At 51.3% G+C, this 22528-nt stretch overlaps 7 protein-coding genes across 7 annotated transcripts, besides 1 other annotated feature; 2 read left to right on the top strand and 5 right to left on the bottom strand.

The window, feature by feature from the left end:
- Nucleotides 1-22528: part of a sequence feature (contig 1.169 1..351151(-1)) that runs on past both edges of the window.
- On the bottom strand, nucleotides 229-1215 carry ANIA_09142 (uncharacterized protein; the record flags this gene model as incomplete). The annotated part of the gene is made up of 3 exons (XM_677319.2): nucleotides 787-1215; nucleotides 369-712; nucleotides 229-280 (listed from the first exon to the last, which is right to left on the bottom strand). The coding sequence occupies exons 1-3, from the start codon at nucleotides 943-945 to the stop codon at nucleotides 229-231; spliced, it is 555 nt and encodes a 184-aa protein (XP_682411.1). The 5' UTR covers nucleotides 946-1215.
- Nucleotides 2290-2565, bottom strand: ANIA_09143 (protein cnxG; the record flags this gene model as incomplete). Its single annotated transcript, XM_677320.1, has 1 exon — nucleotides 2290-2565. One exon carries the CDS (start codon nucleotides 2563-2565, stop codon nucleotides 2290-2292), a length of 276 nt encoding a protein of 91 aa, XP_682412.1.
- On the bottom strand, nucleotides 2789-4035 carry ANIA_11168 (cystathionine gamma-synthase; the record flags this gene model as incomplete). The annotated part of the gene is made up of 2 exons (XM_050612409.1): nucleotides 2789-3843; nucleotides 3874-4035. The coding sequence occupies 2 exons, from the start codon at nucleotides 4033-4035 to the stop codon at nucleotides 2800-2802; spliced, it is 1206 nt and encodes a 401-aa protein (XP_050468335.1). The 3' UTR covers nucleotides 2789-2799.
- Nucleotides 4212-7706, bottom strand: ANIA_11181 (uncharacterized protein; the record flags this gene model as incomplete). Its single annotated transcript, XM_677321.2, has 4 exons — nucleotides 4212-4285; nucleotides 4338-4684; nucleotides 4728-4779; nucleotides 4823-7706. The coding sequence occupies 4 exons, from the start codon at nucleotides 7704-7706 to the stop codon at nucleotides 4212-4214; spliced, it is 3357 nt and encodes a 1118-aa protein (XP_682413.2).
- ANIA_09145 (uncharacterized protein) lies at nucleotides 9095-9576 on the bottom strand (the record flags this gene model as incomplete). Its single annotated transcript, XM_677322.1, has 2 exons — nucleotides 9095-9385; nucleotides 9475-9576. 2 exons carry the CDS (start codon nucleotides 9574-9576, stop codon nucleotides 9095-9097), a joined length of 393 nt encoding a protein of 130 aa, XP_682414.1.
- On the top strand, nucleotides 12084-15586 carry ANIA_09146 (uncharacterized protein; the record flags this gene model as incomplete). The annotated part of the gene is made up of 3 exons (XM_677323.1): nucleotides 12084-12682; nucleotides 12746-14123; nucleotides 14159-15586. 3 exons carry the CDS (start codon nucleotides 12084-12086, stop codon nucleotides 15584-15586), a joined length of 3405 nt encoding a protein of 1134 aa, XP_682415.1.
- Nucleotides 18616-22052, top strand: ANIA_09147 (putative C6 transcription factor (War1); the record flags this gene model as incomplete). Its single annotated transcript, XM_050612408.1, has 6 exons — nucleotides 18616-18834; nucleotides 18958-19027; nucleotides 19110-20282; nucleotides 20405-20716; nucleotides 20779-21275; nucleotides 21330-22052. Exons 2-6 carry the CDS (start codon nucleotides 18970-18972, stop codon nucleotides 22050-22052), a joined length of 2763 nt encoding a protein of 920 aa, XP_050468334.1. The 5' UTR covers nucleotides 18616-18834; nucleotides 18958-18969.

The following is a 22528-nucleotide window of genomic DNA, read 5'->3' as shown; positions in this document are numbered from 1 at the left end:
ATGTAGGATGTTCGCATGAATGTACCGTCTGGGCTTTCTTCAACTGAGCATATGCGCCTAACACCTCAGCAGCCTGCCTATAATAGCTTCGTATCATCTCCATCACCACCTCAACTTCGTCACCGTCGATCGTCTGCGCAAGCAACCTTAGCTAGATTCGCAATTGAGTACAGGGCCCTGAGACCGGAGGAAGGAGATCCTAGGCAGGAGATAAACTACTCTACCTCCTTACCACCGACCAAAGCAGCCCTTCTTTGCCTCCATAGACAAGCGCAGCACACTGCCGTGAAAAAGAACATGATACTGCAAAACAACACTCATTAGCTTCTTCGCCCGTACGCAATAACTCCACATCCCCAGAAACATACCACATAGCAATGCTCAACCCCCAGATACTCTTCGCCTCAACACAAACCCCCTTACTCGCCCCAACCCAGCTATCGTAATCCACTGAGCCGCTAAGATGGCCCAGGTATGAGCTTAGATGCGTGGCGAAGGTGTATGCTGAGGATCCGTCGTCACTGTTGCCGCCGGACAGGATGTCACCAATCTCACCGCACTCGAGGTACGAGAGCGGCTTGCCGATGATCACTGCGACGACGATGACTGCAATCAGCAGAAGTGAATCCAGGATTCCGGACGCGAGGAAAGGGAGGATATCATCGATGTAGAGGATAGACGTGATTATTGTGTAAATAGCTGAGATGGATGTCTGCAGACCACAGATTAGCATTTCAGGCTGCATTCGCACTTGGCTGGTCCGAAGCAGCGTATCAGAGGACATACAACGGTGATTGTTCCGATGAAGATTCCCGGCGGTTTCGCATCGTAGCGCACGATTTCGGCGATGAAGTTTGCGGTTAGGCCGATGATGGCGATGAGCGAACAGGTCTGGATGATTCGGGCGATGAGAAATGTTGCACCGAGGGCACCATGCGCGGGCATTTTCGCGGATATATTTGGTAGAGGTAGAAAAATCTGAGGAAAGAGTCGTTCAGTCGTGGGGAGCAAGTCACGTAGCGTCCTGTACCAGCAGGTTTGCTCTATGGATGTCGTAAGGAGGATAGCAGTGAGTGAGGAGTTGAACTTTTAAAGAGGAGATATATCTGAAGGATAGTCTGAGTCGTCAAAGGAACGTGGGATATCAAGTCAAAGAACCTAGGCAAAGGAAGCAAAGGAGAGGAACCGCTATGCTTGAGACAGTGAGTGAAGTCGTGAATGAATGCTGAAGTTTGTAACTGCTGCTTTGACGGGCATGAGCTCCTTATATACTTATGCCTGGACTCCAGAGATTCTAGACATAGTATAGACACAAATTAAGGTTCTAGGCCTTTGTCCAGATCAAGTATCCCAGGAGCGAATGGAAGAAGGCGCCCGGATGACTGACACTGGGTCGCCTGCAGGCTGATCATTAAGCGCCAGTATGGATACACGATGTCGAAAGAAGATGAGGCTGTTGGAGCTGGAGCTATGGTGGATACAACTGCTATGGATAGGTCATTGTCATAGCTGTTCCCAGACGGAAAAATGCATCCAGAGGCTGATATTCATAGTAGCAATCATAGTGGGCAGATATACCTGAATGGCTCCGCACAGCGCCTAACGACGTGCAATCCCAGCCAACGCCCCCAGTCGAGCTTAGGTCGACTAGACGCAGGGTCTGGCGCCTAATTTATTCATGATCTCCGGACCAATCATTCCCGTTGTTGTTTTTAGATGCGACAACGAAACGGTTTCGTCTGCCGCCGGCTGCATGGGCCCCGTCTGTGTGTATTGTAGATCTGGATCTATAAGATCTATAATAAGCTGCAGAGTGCAAAAGTACGTTCGCGGCCCAGGCTTGGCAGCTAATTCTCCTTTGGTACATGTACGAAGTACTTCACGAGTTATCGTAGGTATGTAAAAGGTCATCGTATTTAATTCGTCTTGGTCCATCCCCAGATGGCAAGGAAATGAAGAGTGGATATGTAAATAGGTATGACGCGACTCCTAGTCGCCTGTTTTTTGCCTCCAAGTAGACACGGATCTCGTTTCTCTTCAGACGCCTGAGTTGCTGTACGGTAGAGTAGAAAGGCCTCTCGGATGAACGTCGAATTATATAATTGGATGCACCGCTTCAAGAAAACACACCTGCGCCTGATGGTATCAGCATCAAATGACTCGAACGAACCGCTGTGCGGCTTCAAACGCACCAAATTGCTGACAGCACCGACCCACCCACCACATCAAAACAAATGTAGCTATTCAAGTACGATAGCGAGTCTCATCTCCTGTTCAGGAAAAAGAAGATCATCCCGAACTGACCGGCGGAATAATGGCAACCTCATCGCCGCCCTGGATCAGGAGCCCCTCGTTCCCACTTTTCTCCCCATCGGAAACAAGATCAACATACTCATCACCCAGACTAATGCTGCAGCTTGAGAGCACTTTCTCCTTGATGCCCGGGTACTTTGCCTCGAGCGTATCGAAGAGCGAGGAGAGTGGCAGCGGGGCAGGGAGAGACTCAGTGTTTCTGCCGGTATAAGTGGACGCGCTGGCGAAGTAGTGGATTTGGAATGTGGACATTCTGTCTTTTGCTTCTCTTTTTTTTCTCTTATCTTCCTGATTCTTTATTGAGGTGAGACAGGCAGAACTGTAGAGGTATGATGGATAGGAAGAGGTAGTGACGAGGTGTAGGAGTTGGGTAAAGTGGGGTGTGGGGATCTTCATTGGGAAATCTTATCTTAGTAGACTTTCTACCAGGTACTCTGTTTACTCAAGATCCGGTACGCGACGTAAGTCATTCATATATAGGTGTATCTAAACCAGTGCTCTAAAAGCATTCACCAGATCCCGCTTCAAATCCTCCCAGTTCTCCAACCCAATGCTAACTCGCAGCAACCGTCGGTCCACCGTCTTGTCCGACATTGTCCGCCATTCAATCAACGACTCTACGCCACCCAGACTGGTCGCGTGCTGGAACAGGGCAAGCTTGCTTGGCAAGTGGCGCGCATAGTCTTCTTCTCTCATGGTGATCGAGAAGACAGGCCCGAACCCGTTCGGCATCTGCTTCAGGAGCCAGGACTCGTCGTCCTTTTGAAGGCTGGAGTGGAAAACCTGCTCCAGCACTTTCTGCGTCGCCTCTTCATCGCTGCCGGGTGCGGGGCTTGGAGTCTGCAGCGCGTTGTGAAGCCACAAGACCAAATTCGTTGCGTTCTGGCTCAGCCGTTGCACACGAACCTCCAGAGTCCGCAAACTCCGGACGCCGAGCCAGCCCTCCAGATTGCCCATGACACCACCAAGGAAAACGCGGTCTCTGAGCAATTGCTGCGCCCAGTCCTTGTTCTGCGTGGCCAGAACTCCGCACAAGACATCGCTGTGCCCTCCAAAGTATTTGGATCCAGAGTGCAGCACCAGGTCAGCACCAAATTTGAACGGGTCTTGCAGAGGCGGCGGGGCAAAAGTTCCGTCAACTATCAGATAAGCTCCTCGAGAGTGTGCTTTCTTGGCATATTGCTCAATATTGAAAGAGGTCCCCTCAGGATTGACTGGAGTTTCCAAGTGTATGACATCCCCAGCCTCCAGCTGTTCGGCTGGGCAATCCAAATCCAGCTTCTGAAGTCCATTCAGACGGTTGAAAATGTCAATCACACCGTGGCATCCATGATATCCTTTGCCGATCGAGATCCTACGAGGGTTTAGAAGGGTGAGAGCCGCATGGAATGCCGACAGCCCCGATGAGTAACTGATGGTTTGGCCGTTGAGGAGAGACGAAAGAATGGCTTCGAATCGGGTAGTAGTTGGCGCAGTGAGACGCGAGTAGATATATGACGATTGCTCCTCGAGGGTCTGCGCGGTTAACCTCTGAAAAGGAATGATTTTCGGGATACTTACCCCATTGAGATCTGCCGCCGGCATCAACTTGGCCGGGTCATCGGAATAGCGGAAGGTGGTCGCAACATGAATAGGAGGCGCAACATCAGTGACGACATTTAGCACATCGTCTGCATGCAGTGAGCGCGTCGAGGCGCCAACGTCCTGGCCTTCTGGCAGCATTGCGTTTGACTGTGGGTTAAAGAGGGGAAGAGGGCGAGAACCGCAAGACGGTTCATAATGAGGGGATAAATACACGTGACCGGCGGGTCCAGTGGAGATTGCGTGCCCGACGAGCCACCGAGCTTCGAAGACAGCAAGCCTGCTAGCAATTCCAGCAACTGATTGATTCTAAACCTCTACCGCCGCAGGGACGCCATTCGTGAGGGCTCGCGGACGGAAGCAGGCGCTGCTGATTGGAAGTTGAATCGATCTGATCTCTGTCGTCAGTTTTAAGTCTTATGGTTCGTGCAAGCAGCACTCACCAGCCTCCGTATCAAAAGCAATGGTAATATCGTCGTGTTCGCTAGGATACTCCGGCATGTCGAGATTGAGAAAAGCAGAAGAGGGGTCATCATCGGTCTTTGGCAACGCGAACTTGGCGTCAACAATGCGGACTCCGTATTTTCCGGAGCGGTTGAAAGCTTCGAAAGTGTCGGTGCTCTTCAGGACGAAGTTCAAGCATTTGCCATGACTAAAGTCGTTGAGGAATGCTAGTAGCTGCACGACCTTGTCCTGACGAACAATCTGAATTCGAGCCATGCTCGACTCCCACTTCTTGGTGATGGGAACCACCATTCGGCGTCGAGAAATCATGAACGAAGATGCAACACTGTGACGTTAGACTAGAATACTCAACAGCATGACCAGCATACCTATCAAAGAGGACCGTGAAGCCCGTAACAGCCTTCTCGAATTCATGCAATCCTACGAAGTCAGTATAATTCCGAGTAAACAAGCAAAGACATACCCTTGACCGTCATGAAATCGAACTTTCGGATCATTGGCTTGGCCATGGCAATTTGAAGGAAATCAGCCAACTTGTCTTGCATATCGGGCGGAATGAGGTTTTCAGCAGCCGATACGGTCAAGTCCTGCTGAGCTGGCCTGTACAAACTGAGACCGGTCCGATTGTTTATGTCCAGGCTGATTTTCAGTTCACCAGGACCAAGGTTGAACCGATCTGTAACGGACCCCCACTCTGAAGCAATAAAGGCCCGCAGATGCTCGGACAACACAGTTGGGCCGTAGCCATGCTCAACATAGTCATGTTCCTGGTCGATAACACAAACGGTTCCTGCGGGAAATTGCAGGTGTTGCTTCGCTGGTTGGCCATTGAACCGGTCGGCCGGCTGTTCGATGGTATAGGCACGCAGAGGGACGTCTGCTACCTTAAGTTCTCTCTGCTTGGGTAACATGGCCAGAAGCAACGAATGAAGGTTAGTGCGCTCGCGAGTTTCCTGGAATGTCATCAACATCGACCGACTGCGGCCATCTTCATTCACTTTGAGAACAAGTGCCGGCGCGCCATCCTCACCGCGAAGAAGCCCAAACAGTATCGGCGCACCGTGACCCAAGATATGACGCACGCTGCTTAAGGTCTTTACCTTAGGCGTGGTCAATACCGTAATACGGAAACCACGGTGAGCACGTCGTGTGCCCGTCCCCTCGGTCACGGTTACCGAACGCTCAAATAACCTGACACGACACCGCTCGATAGATTCAGCTGGAAATGCCTTCGGTGTCCCAGGATCCATATACTGGAACAGCTTCAGCGTACACTCAAATATCACTGATTCACCCGCTTCTGGCTGCAGGCTAGCCTCGGTTTTTAGTGTGTAATTGACAATGTTCCAGAGCATCTTGAAATCATCTTCCTTGAACATGACATCCAACTCAAATCCGCGTGGGAGTTTGACCGTCATTGAGTGTGTCCGAACTTGCCAGTTAACGTCATCCCATGTCGGTCCCTTCTTCTTGTCGGGCTGAATCATCACATTGACCAAATCGCTCTGGCTGGTAATGGCAGCGAGGACATACCAGTCTGCGCGGTCACGGATAATAGACAAGGCGCAAGGCATAGAGAACTGCTGACTATCATCCTCACTGGAGCTCACAGATACTTCCACAAACATACTCCCGTAACTAAAGTGGCGGCTGCTATCACCTAAAGGCATCATTTGCACGAAGGTTGGGCCCTTTCCACTATTGTCCAGCAACATGGATCGCGAGGTCGCCCCAGAAAGAACTGCTGACACATCCGGCGCGAAGAACGGATATCTAACCCATACGCTTGTGTCGGATTCGGTCTCCGGAGGTATGGCGGACAAGATGTTGTTTCGTTTAATTGATACTGCCAGAGATCGCAGGTGACTCAACACAGATTGATGCACCCCCAGCAGGTCTGACAGTTGCTTATCACCTGTGGTATTGGCCACAGCAATCAATGCATCGACGCCCATTGCGCCATAGCGAGCCACTTCTTGGTGCTGAGGGACGATAGCCTCGTTAATCCACAGTGCCTTGGCGAGATCAATCACAGCCTGCTGCGCCATCTCGGGAGACGGGCGAGAATCCGGTCGTGAGCGCGAACGCGCATATGCCTCTAATCTCTTCTTTCCTCGCATAAACCACCAGACCGCAGCCCTCACCCATTCGGTAAGTGACGTTTCCATCAAAGGCTTGACGCTTTCAGCTGAAAGTTTAATCACATCCTGATACCGCCCCGCATACTCTTTAAACTCAACATAAGCCACCTCTCCAAATTGATTCGCGACGGACCGTAGCGAATATTTCGGTGGTTGCGGACTCGCGGACTTGGTACGACTCTCCCGACTGGACGGACGAAGTTCTTCACTAGCGGCGTTGCGTACCAATTCCGGCTTTGGCGGCGATAGGCTTTTCATACCCCCGCCAGGCGCTAAACTAGCTGAGGACGTGAAATCGGTAGGGTTCATGGAGCGTGTCTTCTCTGGACTCGGGGGAGTGCGAAGCGGACTTGGCGGCGACGCAGGCTCCGGTTCAGTATTCGGAGGTGTCTCATATAATGAGCTAGGGCTGTCCGGAGTTCTCTCATTTGGCGAGGTGGGATCTTCGTATTTTTGTTGCAAAGCACGACCTTCTTCGAGCTCCATTTTTGCTCGAACACGCTGAGCGAGTGAATCGGCTCCCGGCGATGCCCTGAAAGACAAGCGAGAACCACTTTCGCCGAGGTTCAAGGCCATGAGGAAATCAGCATCCTGCGTATTTTTGATGAGTAGCGGGGCCCGACCAGCTGGGCTTCCACCTTCGCGCGGTCTCAGACCATCTCTGTCTCTGAAAGAAGTGTCTAGGCGAAGTTGGGGGCCTCCAGCCTGAGGTTGGCCGACGTCATTCGGTTGATTAGAACTCTGGCTATGGCTACGGCTCCGGTTCAATGAGATTTCAATGGTGGGCTCCTCCGATTCGTCCCCGCCTTCACCAATGCACACGGGAGCGCCATCAGCAAATTTGACTCTCAATCCCTTGTTTTTCCGAATCTTTAACGGTGGTAATGTTGAAGCAGCTGAGAGCTTAGAGTCTGTTGGAGGTGATGTACTAGAAACGGGTGATACAGTCTGAGTTTCATGTGCGGACGGCCACCGCTGAGATACATCTAGGCGAGGAGGAGCGGGGATCTCTCTTTCGGTCGTGGAGACAGCGTGCCCACCGTGAGACACGGATTTCGAGCGTACAGGGGCTAAGAACGCCTCGACCTGTTGGTCGGCAGTATTCTTGGGCTTTTCCCGTGAGAACAGTTTCTCCCTCCAATGCGGTCTCTTGGGCGTCGGTTTGGGTTCGGCGTCCACGAATGAAGAAGGATCGTCGGCAGACATTGTGGTCGTTATCAGGCGTAAATTCTCAAAACTTGTCAAATCTACTATGGCGCATTGCAGGGGTATCAGGCGATGATAACGGTGAGGCTCGTTGAAGGTTCTTGGCCTTCTTGAGAACGTGCCCCGCGTAGTAACACCAGGTGGTTACGATCGCGGACGAAACTATGAGGAGCTCGGAGACAAACGAGTATCTGTGGATGACCGGAATGACGCAGTGTAACGATCACAACAAATAGGAGAGGTGGGGAAGACGACGGCGCCAGCGAAATGTACGTATCGAGATATCGACCCCTGGCGTTATCTGTGCGGTGCGGAGACCGGTTGCGAGTAGAAAAGAAGGGGGAGGTAGACTAGCTGAGAATAAACTCCGGGGCCGACGAGCGTTCTTAACTCTTCCCAAGAGGTGACGGTGCTCCTGCCACCAAGCGTGATTGCTTGCGCTGTCTGGTGTGGAGTCGGGGACGAGCGATCTACCGCGACCAATTATTCAATGACCATTCAGGAACAAGAAAGGAGACGGGAAGTGTGTAAGAAGGGGCGATTGCACAACTTCGAGGGGCGAAGAGGGGTATTAGGGAGGTACCTGGACGAGCTAAGCAGGAGTAGTTCAAGATAAACAACACTCCCCAGATTCGACGATAGTGCACAGTGTGGTGGGGATTCTCAGAATGATACTTGGGTGGAAATGCACTCAAGAACGAGGCTTGCCTGGGCTGAGCCAGCAGCCGTACCTGAATGACTGTGAAGCAGTGCTTGAAGGACGACGGATAACGGCCAAAGAAAATAGAAAAAAGAAAAGTCAAGACGAGGGAGAGAAGGTGGGAAGATGCGCAGGGAAGATGAACAAAGTGGAATGGAGACAAGCCCGTGCTGGGACTGTGCAGGTGGGAGGCAGAGGAAGCCTACCGTAGTACGAAGCCTCCCCGACCGCGGCTGCAATACTTTTTACTCCGTAGTCCACCGCCAAAGTATTAACGCCACCACGTTCCTGGGTAAGTTATCGGTAGAATGGAATAAAAACTGAGCCTGGAGTGACCCGTGAAAAGTCCCTAGGCCACGGTATTTCAATCTGTGGTCAATTCGCTGGCATCTTCCTGCAAGTCTCCATAGCTGCTTCGTCAGGGTCACGTGCGCAGAGCAAGCGTCTGAGACGACGAGCGCCTTGTATTATTAGAGCTCCTAAATATATCAACGAGTCCGATCCGTCGTCTTCATGCTACATGGTAGATGCAATTTCGTGCAATCTCGTGCAATTTCATTGAAGTCTAGTCTTCATTGCTGCTCTCTATGCTAGAGCTATGGAGATGATAATGCAATTGGACCTCGGGAGGCCGCCCATTCCCGCAGCGCTAGACCGTTTATCGCCCAACGGCGCTTCTGCCCCATACCTACGTTTCTGCGCTGTCGATATAGAGCATCGGTAGTTCCTTCGCACTCGACGCCTTCATATCATCGACAATCTGCTGGCCCGCCCAGTAGTTCTGAGAACTTCCGTAAAAAGCATTGAACTTCTTGCTGGTACTCTTCCGCTGCAGCAAGACTGAAACTGACGTGGACTCATAAGAGGCCGAACCGAAAACGAAATGAAACCCCTTCGCTGTCTTAGCGCCAAAGCAGTTATCTGAGGAACAGTTCCAATTAACCGGCCCTGGAGCCCCACTGCCGCGCGCCGTCTGTGACTATCCATTGGTGGCCACGCCCCGTCATCCTGAAACTGGTCGATGCTCCGTCTCAGACAGCATCCGTTTGACTCCCTTATCCTCTGTACCTTGACAGGAGCAATTGCAGTCGCTGTCGCCAGTGGGCCCTCATGAACCTCGTCGAACGGTCGAGTCTTCTGACTTCTGTGGATTTGCCTGAACAGAACCATATTTTCGACCTCAGGGGTAAACAAGGCTGTGCAGAAGGCCAAGTCTGGCGCTCAATGTCGATGCGCCACAAGTCGCCCTACGATAAGGAACCGCCACAAAGAGGGAATGGTATAAGCGGCACAAAGGCGCAAGACACAACATCAATCTAACGCCTATCCGTCGACGATAGTGCAACTCTGGGGAGTATCGAAACCGATTGACACAAAGGTTCGGTCTCTTGCCGACTCCCAAGATCTTTAGGCGTCCAGCGCCTAAAGTCGTGGCTCCAGCTGAGCCTTGGTTGGACCCGGGTCGTCCGCTTCAGGCAGTGTATCCTGCTGCTGCATCAGTCCCGGAGTGGCCGAGTCTTTTAAGAGATTGTCCTTTATTGCTACTATTGCTAGCTTGGCAAGTTAACATATTCGTGAGACAGTAATGAACAGGCATCTATTTCCTTATCAGGAGCAATATGGCGATTCTACTGAATTGGGCTGGGACCCAGCCCGTCACATATCTCACACGTACTTTATCAAACGAAACCATCTCACAAAAAAAAAAGCTCTGCAGGCTGTGGTTTTCGAGAACTGAGTATAATGGAGGAATGCAAGGAGTGTGTAAGCAAAGCGGGACTTCGGCTTGCCAAATCCATACATTCCGGTTAATAGATACTATGGCTGTGGCTGCGGAGTTATGCATTGGCGCCAGTTTATTTCTTTGTCTACGTTCTGCAGTAACGTTGTTGACTCTAGTCTGTTTTGCTGAGGTTTGAGGATTGTATTCGTGCACCTCAAAGCACAGGATTCAGGGACATCTTACGGTTTCCATTTTTTAAACTATGCCAGCCTATTGGTAGATTCTTTGCGTTTTAGGCAAGGAATGGTCAATCAGAACTTTGTAGACTGTGAATCATTCTAATATTTTCTTAGTGGGTTCCAACAGCAGTTCAGGATGTTCTTCAGTATGGTAGCAGTCAGATGGCGGGAACCATGCCAGTATACAGTCTTAACTCTGCTTCAATCTGGTTTTCTTAAGCTGATTTTGCTTGGACCAACTTACTGAGTGCGAGTTTCCAGGGCGGTTGTTGATACGCTAATCACTTGCAGAGTTGTGTAGTACACGATTATATATAGTTGCGGTCGCCTACTGATTCTCACAGTGGATCGTGGTGAGCAATTTTAGATATATAAACTCTGCACAATATGTTGCAATATACCAAATTTCCATGGCAGAGACAAGTGCTTAGAGGCTTGTCAATATGTCAAAATGTCTAGCGTAGTTAGCTCATTGAGTTGAACACAATCACTCATAATCATGCAGAAGTATTAGTACCTAAGAAGCTCACTACCTATTCTGTAAAGAATGATCAAAGCTCGCATTATTATATTGATCTAGCTGATGTAGGGACGAATCCACGCCCCTGAAACAAACGAGGATTTATTTATCGCAGGTGCTAGTCCTTGATCGGTAGATCAGGCTTGATTTCATATATCATGGAGTCCGACTGACCACTGTTGTAAAAAATCGGCCGTAAGCTATGGCGTCCTCTCTCGCCGTTGTTTTAGATGGTTCGTCGTCAGGATGGTTCTGAGTAACCTTGAATGCGAGATTACTGGGAAGCTGAGATCCGACAAATCCTCGGACCGTAATACGCCGGGAAGAAGGTGACAGCTCACTCGTAGGACATGATCTGAGCAGAATCGGCCTGGGATTGACTTAAAGCTCGCTTTTTGAGTGCAAGAAACTCTGTGGAGAGCTCAAGTGCTGCTAGCAAGATACCAGCTTGTGCACGTTCAGACTAAGCAACGAAACGAATTGGACGATGTAGAAGGGCGTAGAATAGTCAACGGGGCAATGGCTGGACTGTTACTGAGCGGTTCTGAGACACGAGTGGATGTTTACTGCCCACTGGCGAAGGGAAGAGGAGGAGGAGGCTTATACTACAAATTTAGGTCGAGTGTTTCCAAGTTTAGAAGACCGGCTGCCCATCCCACCGCCCCGGTCAACAGCAAAGCGAGCAAACATGCTGGCGCAGCAGTCTCCGTCCACAGTTTAGTTTTTTGCATTCCAACCTTTAATGTTTTTCTTCCTTTTCTCTTACCAATAATGTCTCTCAGGCTGCAAAAGTAGCGCTTCCAACTTCGACGTGACCTATCCTTATCCCGAGAGCGCTTGTTACCGTGTTTACCTCCCTTCGCCGATCGAGCCTGTGTCTCCCCACTGTTTCCGGAACTGCGCCTCCCCTACGCTGTCAAGCTCGGAACCTAGAGGAGTAAGCGACGTGATATCTGCAGTTGGAGTTTGAGATTGCCGGATAGGGTTTTATCGGGGATTGAATAAAACCTCTTCTACAGTTATCCGACGTCGGTTCATCGTCGTCTGAACGGTGCAGCGGATACGAGCTTATCAGGCAACCGTCATTGATAAAAAATCACGCTCCTGTGGATTTGCCAAAGACACCGTGGATTGAATTTTCGACACGGGGCTGGCCTCCCCGAGGGGGTCATCCCATTCATATAGAAAGGTCGCGATGGATTTCGATTACAACGCGAGATGGCATGAGGAACCCTGGTCTTCGACCGTCTCCCATCGGCCTCAATCAAAGCAACATTTAGGCAGACCGTCTACTAGACAACATCGAAAATGGAGAGATACCTTTCGACGACGCCCGCGGCGACGCACATCGTTTGGGTTGGGTTTATGGTGGATGATCTTGGTGATACTCTCGGTTATGTCGTCGGCCTCCGCTGCCTTGCTGGAATTCGAAAATTGTCTGGATGAGTCCATTGTCGATTCGAGTCCCCGACAATTGCAGTTTGTCCCACTCGATGTCTGGGTTACTTTGAACATGACAAACTCGCTGTACCCTCTCGACGTTATAGTTTACGGCAACGTGACTGGCACTGCTAATCGAAGTGCCGAGTATCCGGCGCCCGACGACCCCCAGTGGGATAACCCGAATTCAACATTTGGAAAGATCATCGATCTGGATGTTGATAACAACAATTATTCGACGCTTATAGCCTCCATCCAAGTCGCCAGCTTCACGCCATATTCCGAACCATCGAGGTTTTGCGATTCCGTGACCCAAGGAGATTGTCCGCTAGGGCCCGTGTTTTATGTAAACGAGTAAGCCTTTCTCCAGGCTGTTTCTCAGAGGTAGACCTCATGCTAACGTGATTTTGATAAAAGGACCGATCTTTCTACATTGCGAGCCTTCTCTGTCCACCATGACATGGTCTCGTCCTACCACTTCTCAACCCTCCACACAACGTTCACGATCATATCTGGCGATGCGGCCGCCGATAGACTTGGGTGCATATCTGTCAGCATAACCCCGGATCTAGGCTCAACCGTAAAAAATGTGCTGGCGTTTGTGCCGCTCTCCATACTGGTACTAGTGGGATTGGCCACTATTTCTGCTGCGATATACAGCCCCTGGGGAACGACAGACCCGTTCCGTTGGACCAGCAATTACGGCCGCGATGAAGATGTCCTGCGCCTCGTGACTCCCGGGTTCGGAGATTGCCTCCAGTACATACAGTTTGTTGTTCTTACAGGTGCCTTATCACTGAATTACCCCGGATATTATCAGCCAGTAATCAGTCAAGCTGCCTGGTCATCCCTCATGTTCAACCAGAGCTTCTTCGGGACTGAAAGAAACCCGGTTGTTGATGGAGTTTACGCCGTCAACGGCACCCGCGGCTTGGATAGACTGGAAAGATTCGTTGGTATGGATGGGGCGCGCGATTTATGGCCAGGGATGATGGTATGGCTCTGTTCGATTGTGGGGATAACCATACTTCTGATCCAGTTCGCTTTCGCGTTCCGCTGGCTATATCGTGAGCTTGCCAGAATTCCGGAAGAGGACCTTCGCGCCAAAAACATGCCCTTCACTGTCGGCAATGTCATCCGAATCGTCTATAATTTTTTCCTTCTACCGCTAATTTCGCTTTCTTTCTTCCAACTAATTGTCGCCAGCGAGTCTCCTGCCTATTGTGTGGCGCTAGCAGGTGTTGTCATCTTCATATTAATATGCTTTTCCATCTGGATTATCCGGTTAATCATCACTACTCGCCCGAGATCATACCTCTTTGATGACCTACCCACCGTACTCTTGTACGGCCCGTTATACAATACTTTCTCGGATGATGCGGCGGCTTATGCCGTGATCCCAATATTCATATCCTTCGCCCGTGGTGTGGCAATTGGCGCAGTTCAAGCGTCAGGAATAGCCCAGATTGTCCTTTTGGCAATCTGTGAGGTTGTTTCTGTCCTAACGATTATAGCATTCCGACCCTTCCCTTCTCCGTCTTCTATGAACCTTTACCACATTTGCATTTCTATTGTGCGGTTCTTGACGATACTACTTAGCATTGTTTTTGTTCCGTCCCTAGGTATCTCGCAAGCGGCTCGTGCTTGGATTGGTTATGTTATTCTTCTGCTTCATGGCCTGGTTCTCGTTTTCGGCTTCTTCCTGAACGCTCTTCAGACCCTTGTCGAAGTTACTGCTCGACTGCTTGGTGCAGGAGGCAACGAGGCCGGTGCCACTCGCGGAGGCCTTGTTAAGGTACGTTGATGACCGTCCTACTTCATGTCAAATAGTTAACAAAGTTCCAGGTCTTTGGTATGCGTCAATTGTCACGGCGCCTTCCGAGGCGTGACGTCGTTACGCGGCAAAGCATGGCTTCTGATGCGGCAATGCTGGCACATACGGACGATCGACTCTCGTCTCAGTTTGAAGGCTCTCGACCTAGAAGTCTTTCTGGCAGTTCTGCTTTACTATTGAACCGCGCGACTCTGAACGAGAGCAAGGGCAGTGCGATCTATGACGCTGGAGAGAGATCCCACAGCCGAACCAACAGCGCCGGCTTATATACACCTACCACCCTTGGGGGATTCCAGGGCTCTGGATACCAAACGACAGGGAGTAATTCTCCGAAGATCGGCCCGATATTTGCAATGCAGCCGCACGACCCGTATTACCGCCCACCTAGACCTCGTAAACGGACTGGGTTCTCGGAGGATTCTGGTAGAAGGCGCTCATCCACACTTCTCCGGGATGCAGACATGGACGACGATGCCATTGAGGGACCCTCAATCTCCAGAAGAGGTACACCAACTCCGGCTTATATTCCGGCACCCAAGGACGACTTGGACTACGACGAACCGCGGCGGTCGCGGAAGGACTATGCTGTTCGTGAAGTGGACTTCTACTACCGAGTTCGTGGCCCTCCGCTTTCACATACGGGCACTAGAAAATTGAAGACCGGACCGGCGGATCCTACAGGCCCTGTCTCGTCCGCGACAGGGTTCTTCCGAAACCTGTTTAGCGGAAAGACAAAGGATAAAGGGAAAGGCTTCGAAGTGGTCCGAAGTACCAGAGCGCCTCCCCCTGGTCTTATCCCGGAAAGAGAAGAAGTCCATGAGCCTTATACAGACGAGCCTGGTGAACAAGACACTGCTCATCGCGATAAATCCGCACCGGAAAATGACAGCGTGCGTCACGAATCAGACCGCAGACAAGATGATGAACATGAGTCTCCGCAGCTCAGCTTGCCGCTCATTGATGCCGGCGGAACCATAGAGCTTCCAAGCCGCATGGGTTCCCGCCGTGATACCCAGTGTCCCCCACTAGCACCGAAGACTCCTTCTGTGTCAAGCGAAAGGCGAGCGTCTCAGGGAGCGTTAGATCGCAATGAAGATGATCAGGGCGATGATTCTTCTCTCCGTCCCGTGCAACCCTCTGCGCGGCTGCCGTTCAGTGCAAACAGCTCCCCCTCTCGCGATCGAAATTACTCTCTTGCTTCTACCTCAGCGTCCATATCATCTGGCCACGAACGAACCGCCCAATCTCGCATCGAGCGGCCTTCTAGTGTAGGCTATGTTGCCCAACATCGTACCCGGGACAATATCCACCAGGGCCATGCTGAAGAACCGTCGTTTACCGAAAGCGCTGCCGAACTTGTGAATGAGACTCCCAGTGAAGGGAACCGATCGCAACCGTCTCGCGCTTCCTCACGATACACATGATAGGCTCTCGCATTTCTTCTTGATATACATGTTGGCTTAGCAGCGTATCGGATTTATGTATGTGTTGATATCCGTATGACGAATCTCCTTGTTACCTTTATTCAGAAGAAGCGATATCCCGGTCTATTTTAATCGCCTTGTTACCTTACGAAGCCATTCCTGTTTATTTGTGCGCGACTTGGCTCTATGGAAAAGAATATTATTGGAGCTGCCCTTGTGTACTGATCAAGAATATAATGTATCTAATACTCGTAAGACGCGTTTTGTAGAAATGAGGTTCTTCCATGAGGCTCTTTGGATCGGGCGCCCTATGTAGGTAATTACTCAGCAGAGCGGTACAGAGTACATACTTTCAATCGCAGGGGAGTCATGGCAAATGATCGAGTCTTCTGATCTCTGCGCCTGCAAGGCCACTTGGTACTTTTGACCATATCATTTTCCTGATTCGGGTTATATATGGCTTGCTGTTATTTCAGATGACATCTTGGCGCTGGTAGCAATTTGGTTTGTTGTCTTTTGCGAGCCCCGCGGCAATTTCTCGGGCACTGTTGTGGCGGCGGTGATAAGACCAGGCACGCCGTTCCAGGCTCAAACTCCCTGGATTCAGCCTTCCGCTCAATCCAACTCTTTGCTTGTTTTCAATCTTCTTTGTTCCTCATATTTCGCTCTGGTTCCAAATTAGCGCGGTGTTTCGCGGCCTTGCGGTCGCTGGGTGACTGTCACGAGACTATCCGCCTGCAGTTGAACTGACCTGTCTCGACTCACTACGCTCTTCAATTATTCTTATCATTCCCCATCATTCCCTTTCTCTCCTCTTCTCTCTCCAATCCTTATCCTCTGTATTTATCTCTAGATCGTCTCCCGTCCGTCAGTTGTGCGGTTACTCGTTATCGGCGCTTTCTGCATCCCCGGCCGTCCCACCCTGGAATCGTCGCGCCACCCAGTCAATGACCGCCCGCTGGGCAAACGACGGAGACTGGTCTCTCCTGGAGCTTTAGGAAATAATACGTCTCTGAACTCGCATCTCCCGACCACGTTTGTACGGTATATGTCGTCGTTGTCGAATTTCCCACCGTCTACGCCCGACCCGTCACTGTCGCTTACACCGACCCCCGGACTCGGGTTCCATGCGAGCTCGGAAAGTTTAAGAACACGCGAAGTTGGCCCTCTTTTAGATAGACGTGCGGAAAGAAGGAGACCTACGCTCACAGGCCCTGACCGGAAGAGGAGACTTGTCAACCCGGAGGTCCCTGATACGAGCTATGCGAGACCCCTCAGAGTCGGGTCGAGCAGTAGAGCCGAAATGGATAGCAGGCCTATCTTGAATACATCATCTCAGACGCAGACGGATACTCCTTTATCGGGTTCGACCTACGAAGCAGCAATTGACTTATCGTCGTCGCCTCCAGAAGCGCCTCCTCAGAGGCCCCGCGAGGGTCGCGACCGCCGGCAGAGCTCATGGTCTCGGGGTGATAATCAGTATGTGGAGTACAATCGACCGCGGTGGCAGCCAGACACGGAGGTGACAGAATGTCCTATTTGTCAGACGACCTTTAGCTTCTGGTATAGAAAGCACCATTGCCGGAAATGCGGTCGGGTCGTTTGCGCTTCATGTTCACCGCATCGGATTACAATCCCTAGGCAATATATTGTCCATCCCCCGAGTTCTGATCGGTCAAGCGCTTCTGCTCTTGCGCAACGCGCTACGCAGATTGCTAATCTAGAAAGAGACGATTCTTCATTGTCACCAGCGGCCTTGAATCCTGCCCTCGGTGGCGGTGAAGAAGTGAGACTCTGCAACCCTTGTGTTCCCGATCCGAATCCTGAGCCGCCGGCTGGGTATCCTCCTGTGCGCCCGCACGATAATATTGGATCTGGTTCAGGCTGGTCCCGACACCGGTCATATCATTCGCTATCAACTCCATCTCGCCAACACCATGGCTCGATTGTAAGTACCTACGTCTTGAAGTCATGCAGGAGACTGACATCTGTAGCCGGACACGTTCGCGTCTAGACCTTCTCGTAGAACCGTGGGATCCAGCGACTACCCAGCTTTTACTGGTTTCGGAGGCGCGTACTCCCCGTCGTTTCAAGGCCGTCCTCTGAGTTATGGCCCAGAATCAAGCTCTCAACTCCCACCGGTCAACGCATCGAGACATTCATTTCACTATCCCAGGTCCAGTTCCTTGATCGCTCCGCCTACTCAACCAGAGCAGTCCACAAGTAGGCAGCGCGGGTTGTCGAGATCATCGCGGCCCGTAGATGAGTGCGACATCTGTCCAATCTGCGAATGCGAGCTACCAGCGATTGGCCCGGATGGAGCCGAAGATGCTCGAGAGGCGCATATTCGGGACTGCATAGCGAACCACGGCCGCCCGCCGAGCGGAAGCCCTGTCTCGCAGTCCCAGCTCCCGGTGCGGATGCTCGCGTTCACCGCGACCGAGAAAGATTGCATTGGTCAGGACGGTGCAGAACAGGAATGTACGATCTGCATGGAAGAGTACGAAGTCGGGCAGTCGCTGGTCCGCCTAGAGTGTCTCTGTAAGTTCCATAAGAGGTGTATTGTGGAGTGGTTTGAACGGAAGAGAGAGTGCCCCGTACACAAAACATCCTAGCAGCCTCTCGCTGTCCATGTTTGTGCTTGTGCGGTGCATGCACGTTGACTTCACCTTGGTCTTTTGGCTACATGATCCCCTTTACGTTTCAGCAGGCGTTTTCTTTTGATTGCTTTGACAGAGCCTCTCCCTTGACAGTTTCTTTTCTGCTCTCCAAGTTGGCGTTTCAGATGGGCGTGGCATATTCGGCATTTGATTGCACTCAGTTAACGAAGAATTATCGCATTAGACACTTTCTCCTGGCCATTGTGTGTAGGGAATGTAGCATGTCTCTCGTCCCTGTTAGGTAACCGTTAATATGCGTAGGATGGCTCACAACCAGGACGCTTGATTGGCCGCCGGGCGAAGATCCATCTCAACCTCCCTCGTCCTCGTAAAGTGACTCAACCTCTTTCATGATTACCAATCTTTCTTTCTAAAAGCTCTGAGGCTTCACTTCCCTTAGATGTTTTCCTCTGTGAGCTTTTATCCTACTCGTCATCAAAGTCACCGGTCCTCGAATCATCGGAGGCTCAGAGTTTGTCTGCGGTCGGCAGTCGGGCTCCGAATTCACCGTCCGACACAAACAACGCCTCGAGCAGCCGTGACCGGGCAGGTATTAAAATAGCAAAGCTTTCACAGCCAATCTGCTAGGTATGTTTCTATTGATGACACCTCTCCCCTACACAAGCTTTTTGTGTTCCTTCTGTAGCTTGCTCGCTGCTTGGATTTTGCCACCATGCCTGACAAGCTGACAGCTGACATGCATACCCACAGTCCCCGCAGTCGATGGAGATCGATCCGCGATTACAACGAGGGGAGACCAGCCACGAGAGCGCGGATTCAGGTACGCAACAAGCAGTTTATTCTTCAAGAATTGACATCATCTGTAGCATTAGTCGCTGATGCAGCTTTTTCTTCCAAATTAGACTCCGATTACCCTGAACCCCCTTCTCGGCCCTCACAACAGCAGCTCTCTTCAACAGCCGTGAACCAGTACGCCCACAACCAGTCCGCGCACCCAGCAGACCCAGGGGATCACGAATTAGCCTACCGCGCCCACATCTCTCCTCAACATGAACTCGACCCCAATGATCCAAACGCGGAACTCAAGAAACCACGGGCCTGCGAGTCCTGCCGACAATTGAAAGTCCGATGCGAGCCCGATCCCAACCCAGACAAGCCGTGCAAGCGGTGCGCGAAAGCCGGCCGGTCATGCGTCGTGACGGTCCCGAACCGGAAGCGCCAGAAGAAGACCGATTGCAGGGTAACCGAGCTTGAACGCAAGATCGAAGTGTTGACGGCCACGCTGCGTGCCACACAGAAAATCGACTCACTCCTACCGTCGAAGAACACCGCCCAGACTTCGTCGTCTTTATCTTCGAGAGACGAGGAGAGTGGAGGGCGCCGCTGGTTGGTTCCAGGGCAGAGTGACCCGGACCGTTCGAATGCTGTTCCCGCAAGACCAGGTCCGTTGGGGACTAAGCGGCATCACAGCGGGGATGTCAAGGATCGGAATACGGTGGCTACGCAGTCGACCCCGTCGCAAGCTAGTAATCTCAGCCCGGCGACGGATAATACAGAAAGCTCGGGGAGACAATGGCCAATCCCATTGGCAAGCTGGTCTACTCCGAAATCCAGCAATAAAGAGAAAGCTCGCGTTCCTGATATTATCGACAAGGGGCTTGTGAGTTATGCCGTCGCATCAGATGCCTTTACGCGCTATGTCGATGACATGTGCCACCATGTGCCGATGGTCATTTTCCCGCCTGGTACACAGATGAGCGACGTTCGAAAGAACAAGCCAGTCCTGCTTCATGCCATTGTTGCTGTTGCGATGGGTCCATTCGAACCGAGTTCACAAGGCACGCTGCTTCGAGAACTCTACAAGACGGTGACAGAAAGCGTGTTTATAAATGGCGAGAAGTCACTTGAACTGGTCCAAGCACTCCTTATAGCAGTAAACTTTTATACTCCTCCAGAAAATTTTGAACAGATGACGTTTTTTCAGCTGTCGCAACTGGCAGTGGCTATAGGGATGGACATAGGGATGCACCGGAAACGACAACCAAGGGGGAAGCAGATCCTAACGGGGAAACCATGTAATTTGCACCGTGACTTTATGAAGCAGTCACAGTCTCCAGACCCTGATTCGCCAGAGGTACGGCGGGCGTGGCTTGGGTGCTATTTTACATCTATGGTGTAGGTATTTAACCGCATGTAGGTACCGCGCCAGTGACAGCTGACTCTGCTAGGACGTCGAGCGCCCTACGACGGCCGAACATTGTTCGATGGCTCCCGTATACGGATGAATGTGTAGAAATCCTCGAGAATTCGCCAGATGCTCTGCCTACGGACAAGAAAATGGTCCATTGGGCTAAATTGGGCAGGATTCTTGAAGAGATCAGTTCGCGGTTCTTCTCCGACGACCTGGGCAGTTTATCATTTACTGATCCGAAGTCTTTATTCACCATGAAAGCGTTCGAGAAGCAACTGGATCAATGGGGAAGAGAGGCGTCCGGTAAATTCGAATCGCGTAAGCTCAGCTCGCTGAACCACACTCCACCGGTGCTAACAGCTCAGCCATCATGATCCAAGCTCAAGCTATCGTCAATATATATCTCCATGAAAACGCCCTCGATACCATGGGCGAGCACAAACCTGCAGAGGCCGACATCACAGACCCCACCGCAGCCGCCCGCGTAACGGCCCTGAGCTCGACGCTCTCGTCCATACACGAAGCTTTAGACACTGTCACTGCCATCTCGCCAAAACAATTAATCAGCGTACCAAGCTTTACGCTGGCTCGAACGGTGTTCGCCTTCGTTGCACTGATAAAGCTGTACTCGATTGTGACCGCCCCAGACTCGTATATCGGGCAGGTGATTGATCCTAGAGCGTTGCGCGTGGAGTCCTACATGGATAAGGTCATAGCTCACTATGCTGCTGCTGGATCACTCGCTGGCGGTATCGCCGCGGGCAAATTTTCAACTGTTATGACCATGATTAGAGGGACGTTCAAGTCGCTCAAGGACCAGGATGGATCTGGCGCGCCTCAAGTCGTTAGAGGGAACACAGCACGTGCCGCGGACCAGGTATGACATTTACGCGTCCCACGATGTTCGCCGTCATTAATCGTTGCTAATTAGCAGGCTGAGACCTCCGAATCCCAAGCGCAAAACGCCCCAACTCCTCTCCGCCTCCTCAGTGAAGTGGCCACTGGCGGATCAAAACCAAATCAAAGCCAACGACATCAACAGTCTTCCCATCACAGTTCCCGCACTGCAGCCGGCGTCAATTTCTCAAATACTACCTCCCAAGTATCCTCAGAGCTCAACTCTACCATCACACCAAATGCTACGACGCAGCCACCTTTCCCCTCTTGCATAAGTCCACCGGAGCTCTCCTCCGAATCACCAGCCACAACAAGCACCGATAGTAATACCAACACAAACCCCAACTGCAACACCAGCACCGTCACTGGTCCAGGCTCCTGGGCGCGTTACGACCCTCATACTCACTCTCTCCCCCAAGACCCATTCTACCAATCCACCCAATTCGATTCAACCACTACCACAAACACAAGCCCAACCCAGCCCACGCAACCCCCTAGCACAAACACACCGTCCAGCTACGATTTCACAGATCCAAACATCGCCATGACCATGGGCATGCCTATGGACAATAACATGCCCGGCAGTATGAGTATGAGCATGAGCATGGGCACAGGCATAGGGATGGGCATGTACGCGCCTGACCTTGGTCTCGGACTCGACGACCAATTCCTTAGCTCGCTGGGCCTAGGTCTCGAGTTTGGGAATTTGGGCGGGGAAATGCCTGCTTGGATGCCGCAGGGCCAGTGGTCTCTTTGATCTGCTCTGGAATTCCTCTTCTCTCTTTCATAATTAATGCTTGCGTCTTAGGGTGATTGTCATTAGGGTGGAGTTGGGAGTCAGTTCGTTTTTATCCGCTATACGTGGAATATCTCCCCTCATATTATGGTTGAGTGGAGCATAGCTACGGTATTTGAGTTGCAGAAATAGACACAAGGTGAATTGGTGGGCTATACAGGTGTTCGATACCCCCCTCCTCTATACATGTACATATATTTTGAATAAGATAATATAACACCGCTTAGCGCTTATGATAACAGTGAGCTAAATGACAAGGTATCAAACCTGTCTTTCCGTTAGATTGATGAAAGGAAGAAATAGAGGGATTTACATAGGTAGAAGGGTATAAGTATGAGATTGAAGTTCGGGTGAAGGGAGTAGGAAAGATTCGGTTGCTCCCACTTTCTGAAGTTGGGAGGCAAACGATAAAAGGTATATTCTAGATTATTCTCCGC

The sequence above is a fragment of the Aspergillus nidulans genome, chromosome VI, assembly GCF_000011425.1.
Source record: "Aspergillus nidulans FGSC A4 chromosome VI".
NCBI lineage: Eukaryota > Fungi > Ascomycota > Eurotiomycetes > Eurotiales > Aspergillaceae > Aspergillus > Aspergillus nidulans.
Note: the sequence above shows the minus strand (reverse complement) of the source record. Positions and strands in the feature narration are given on the sequence as shown.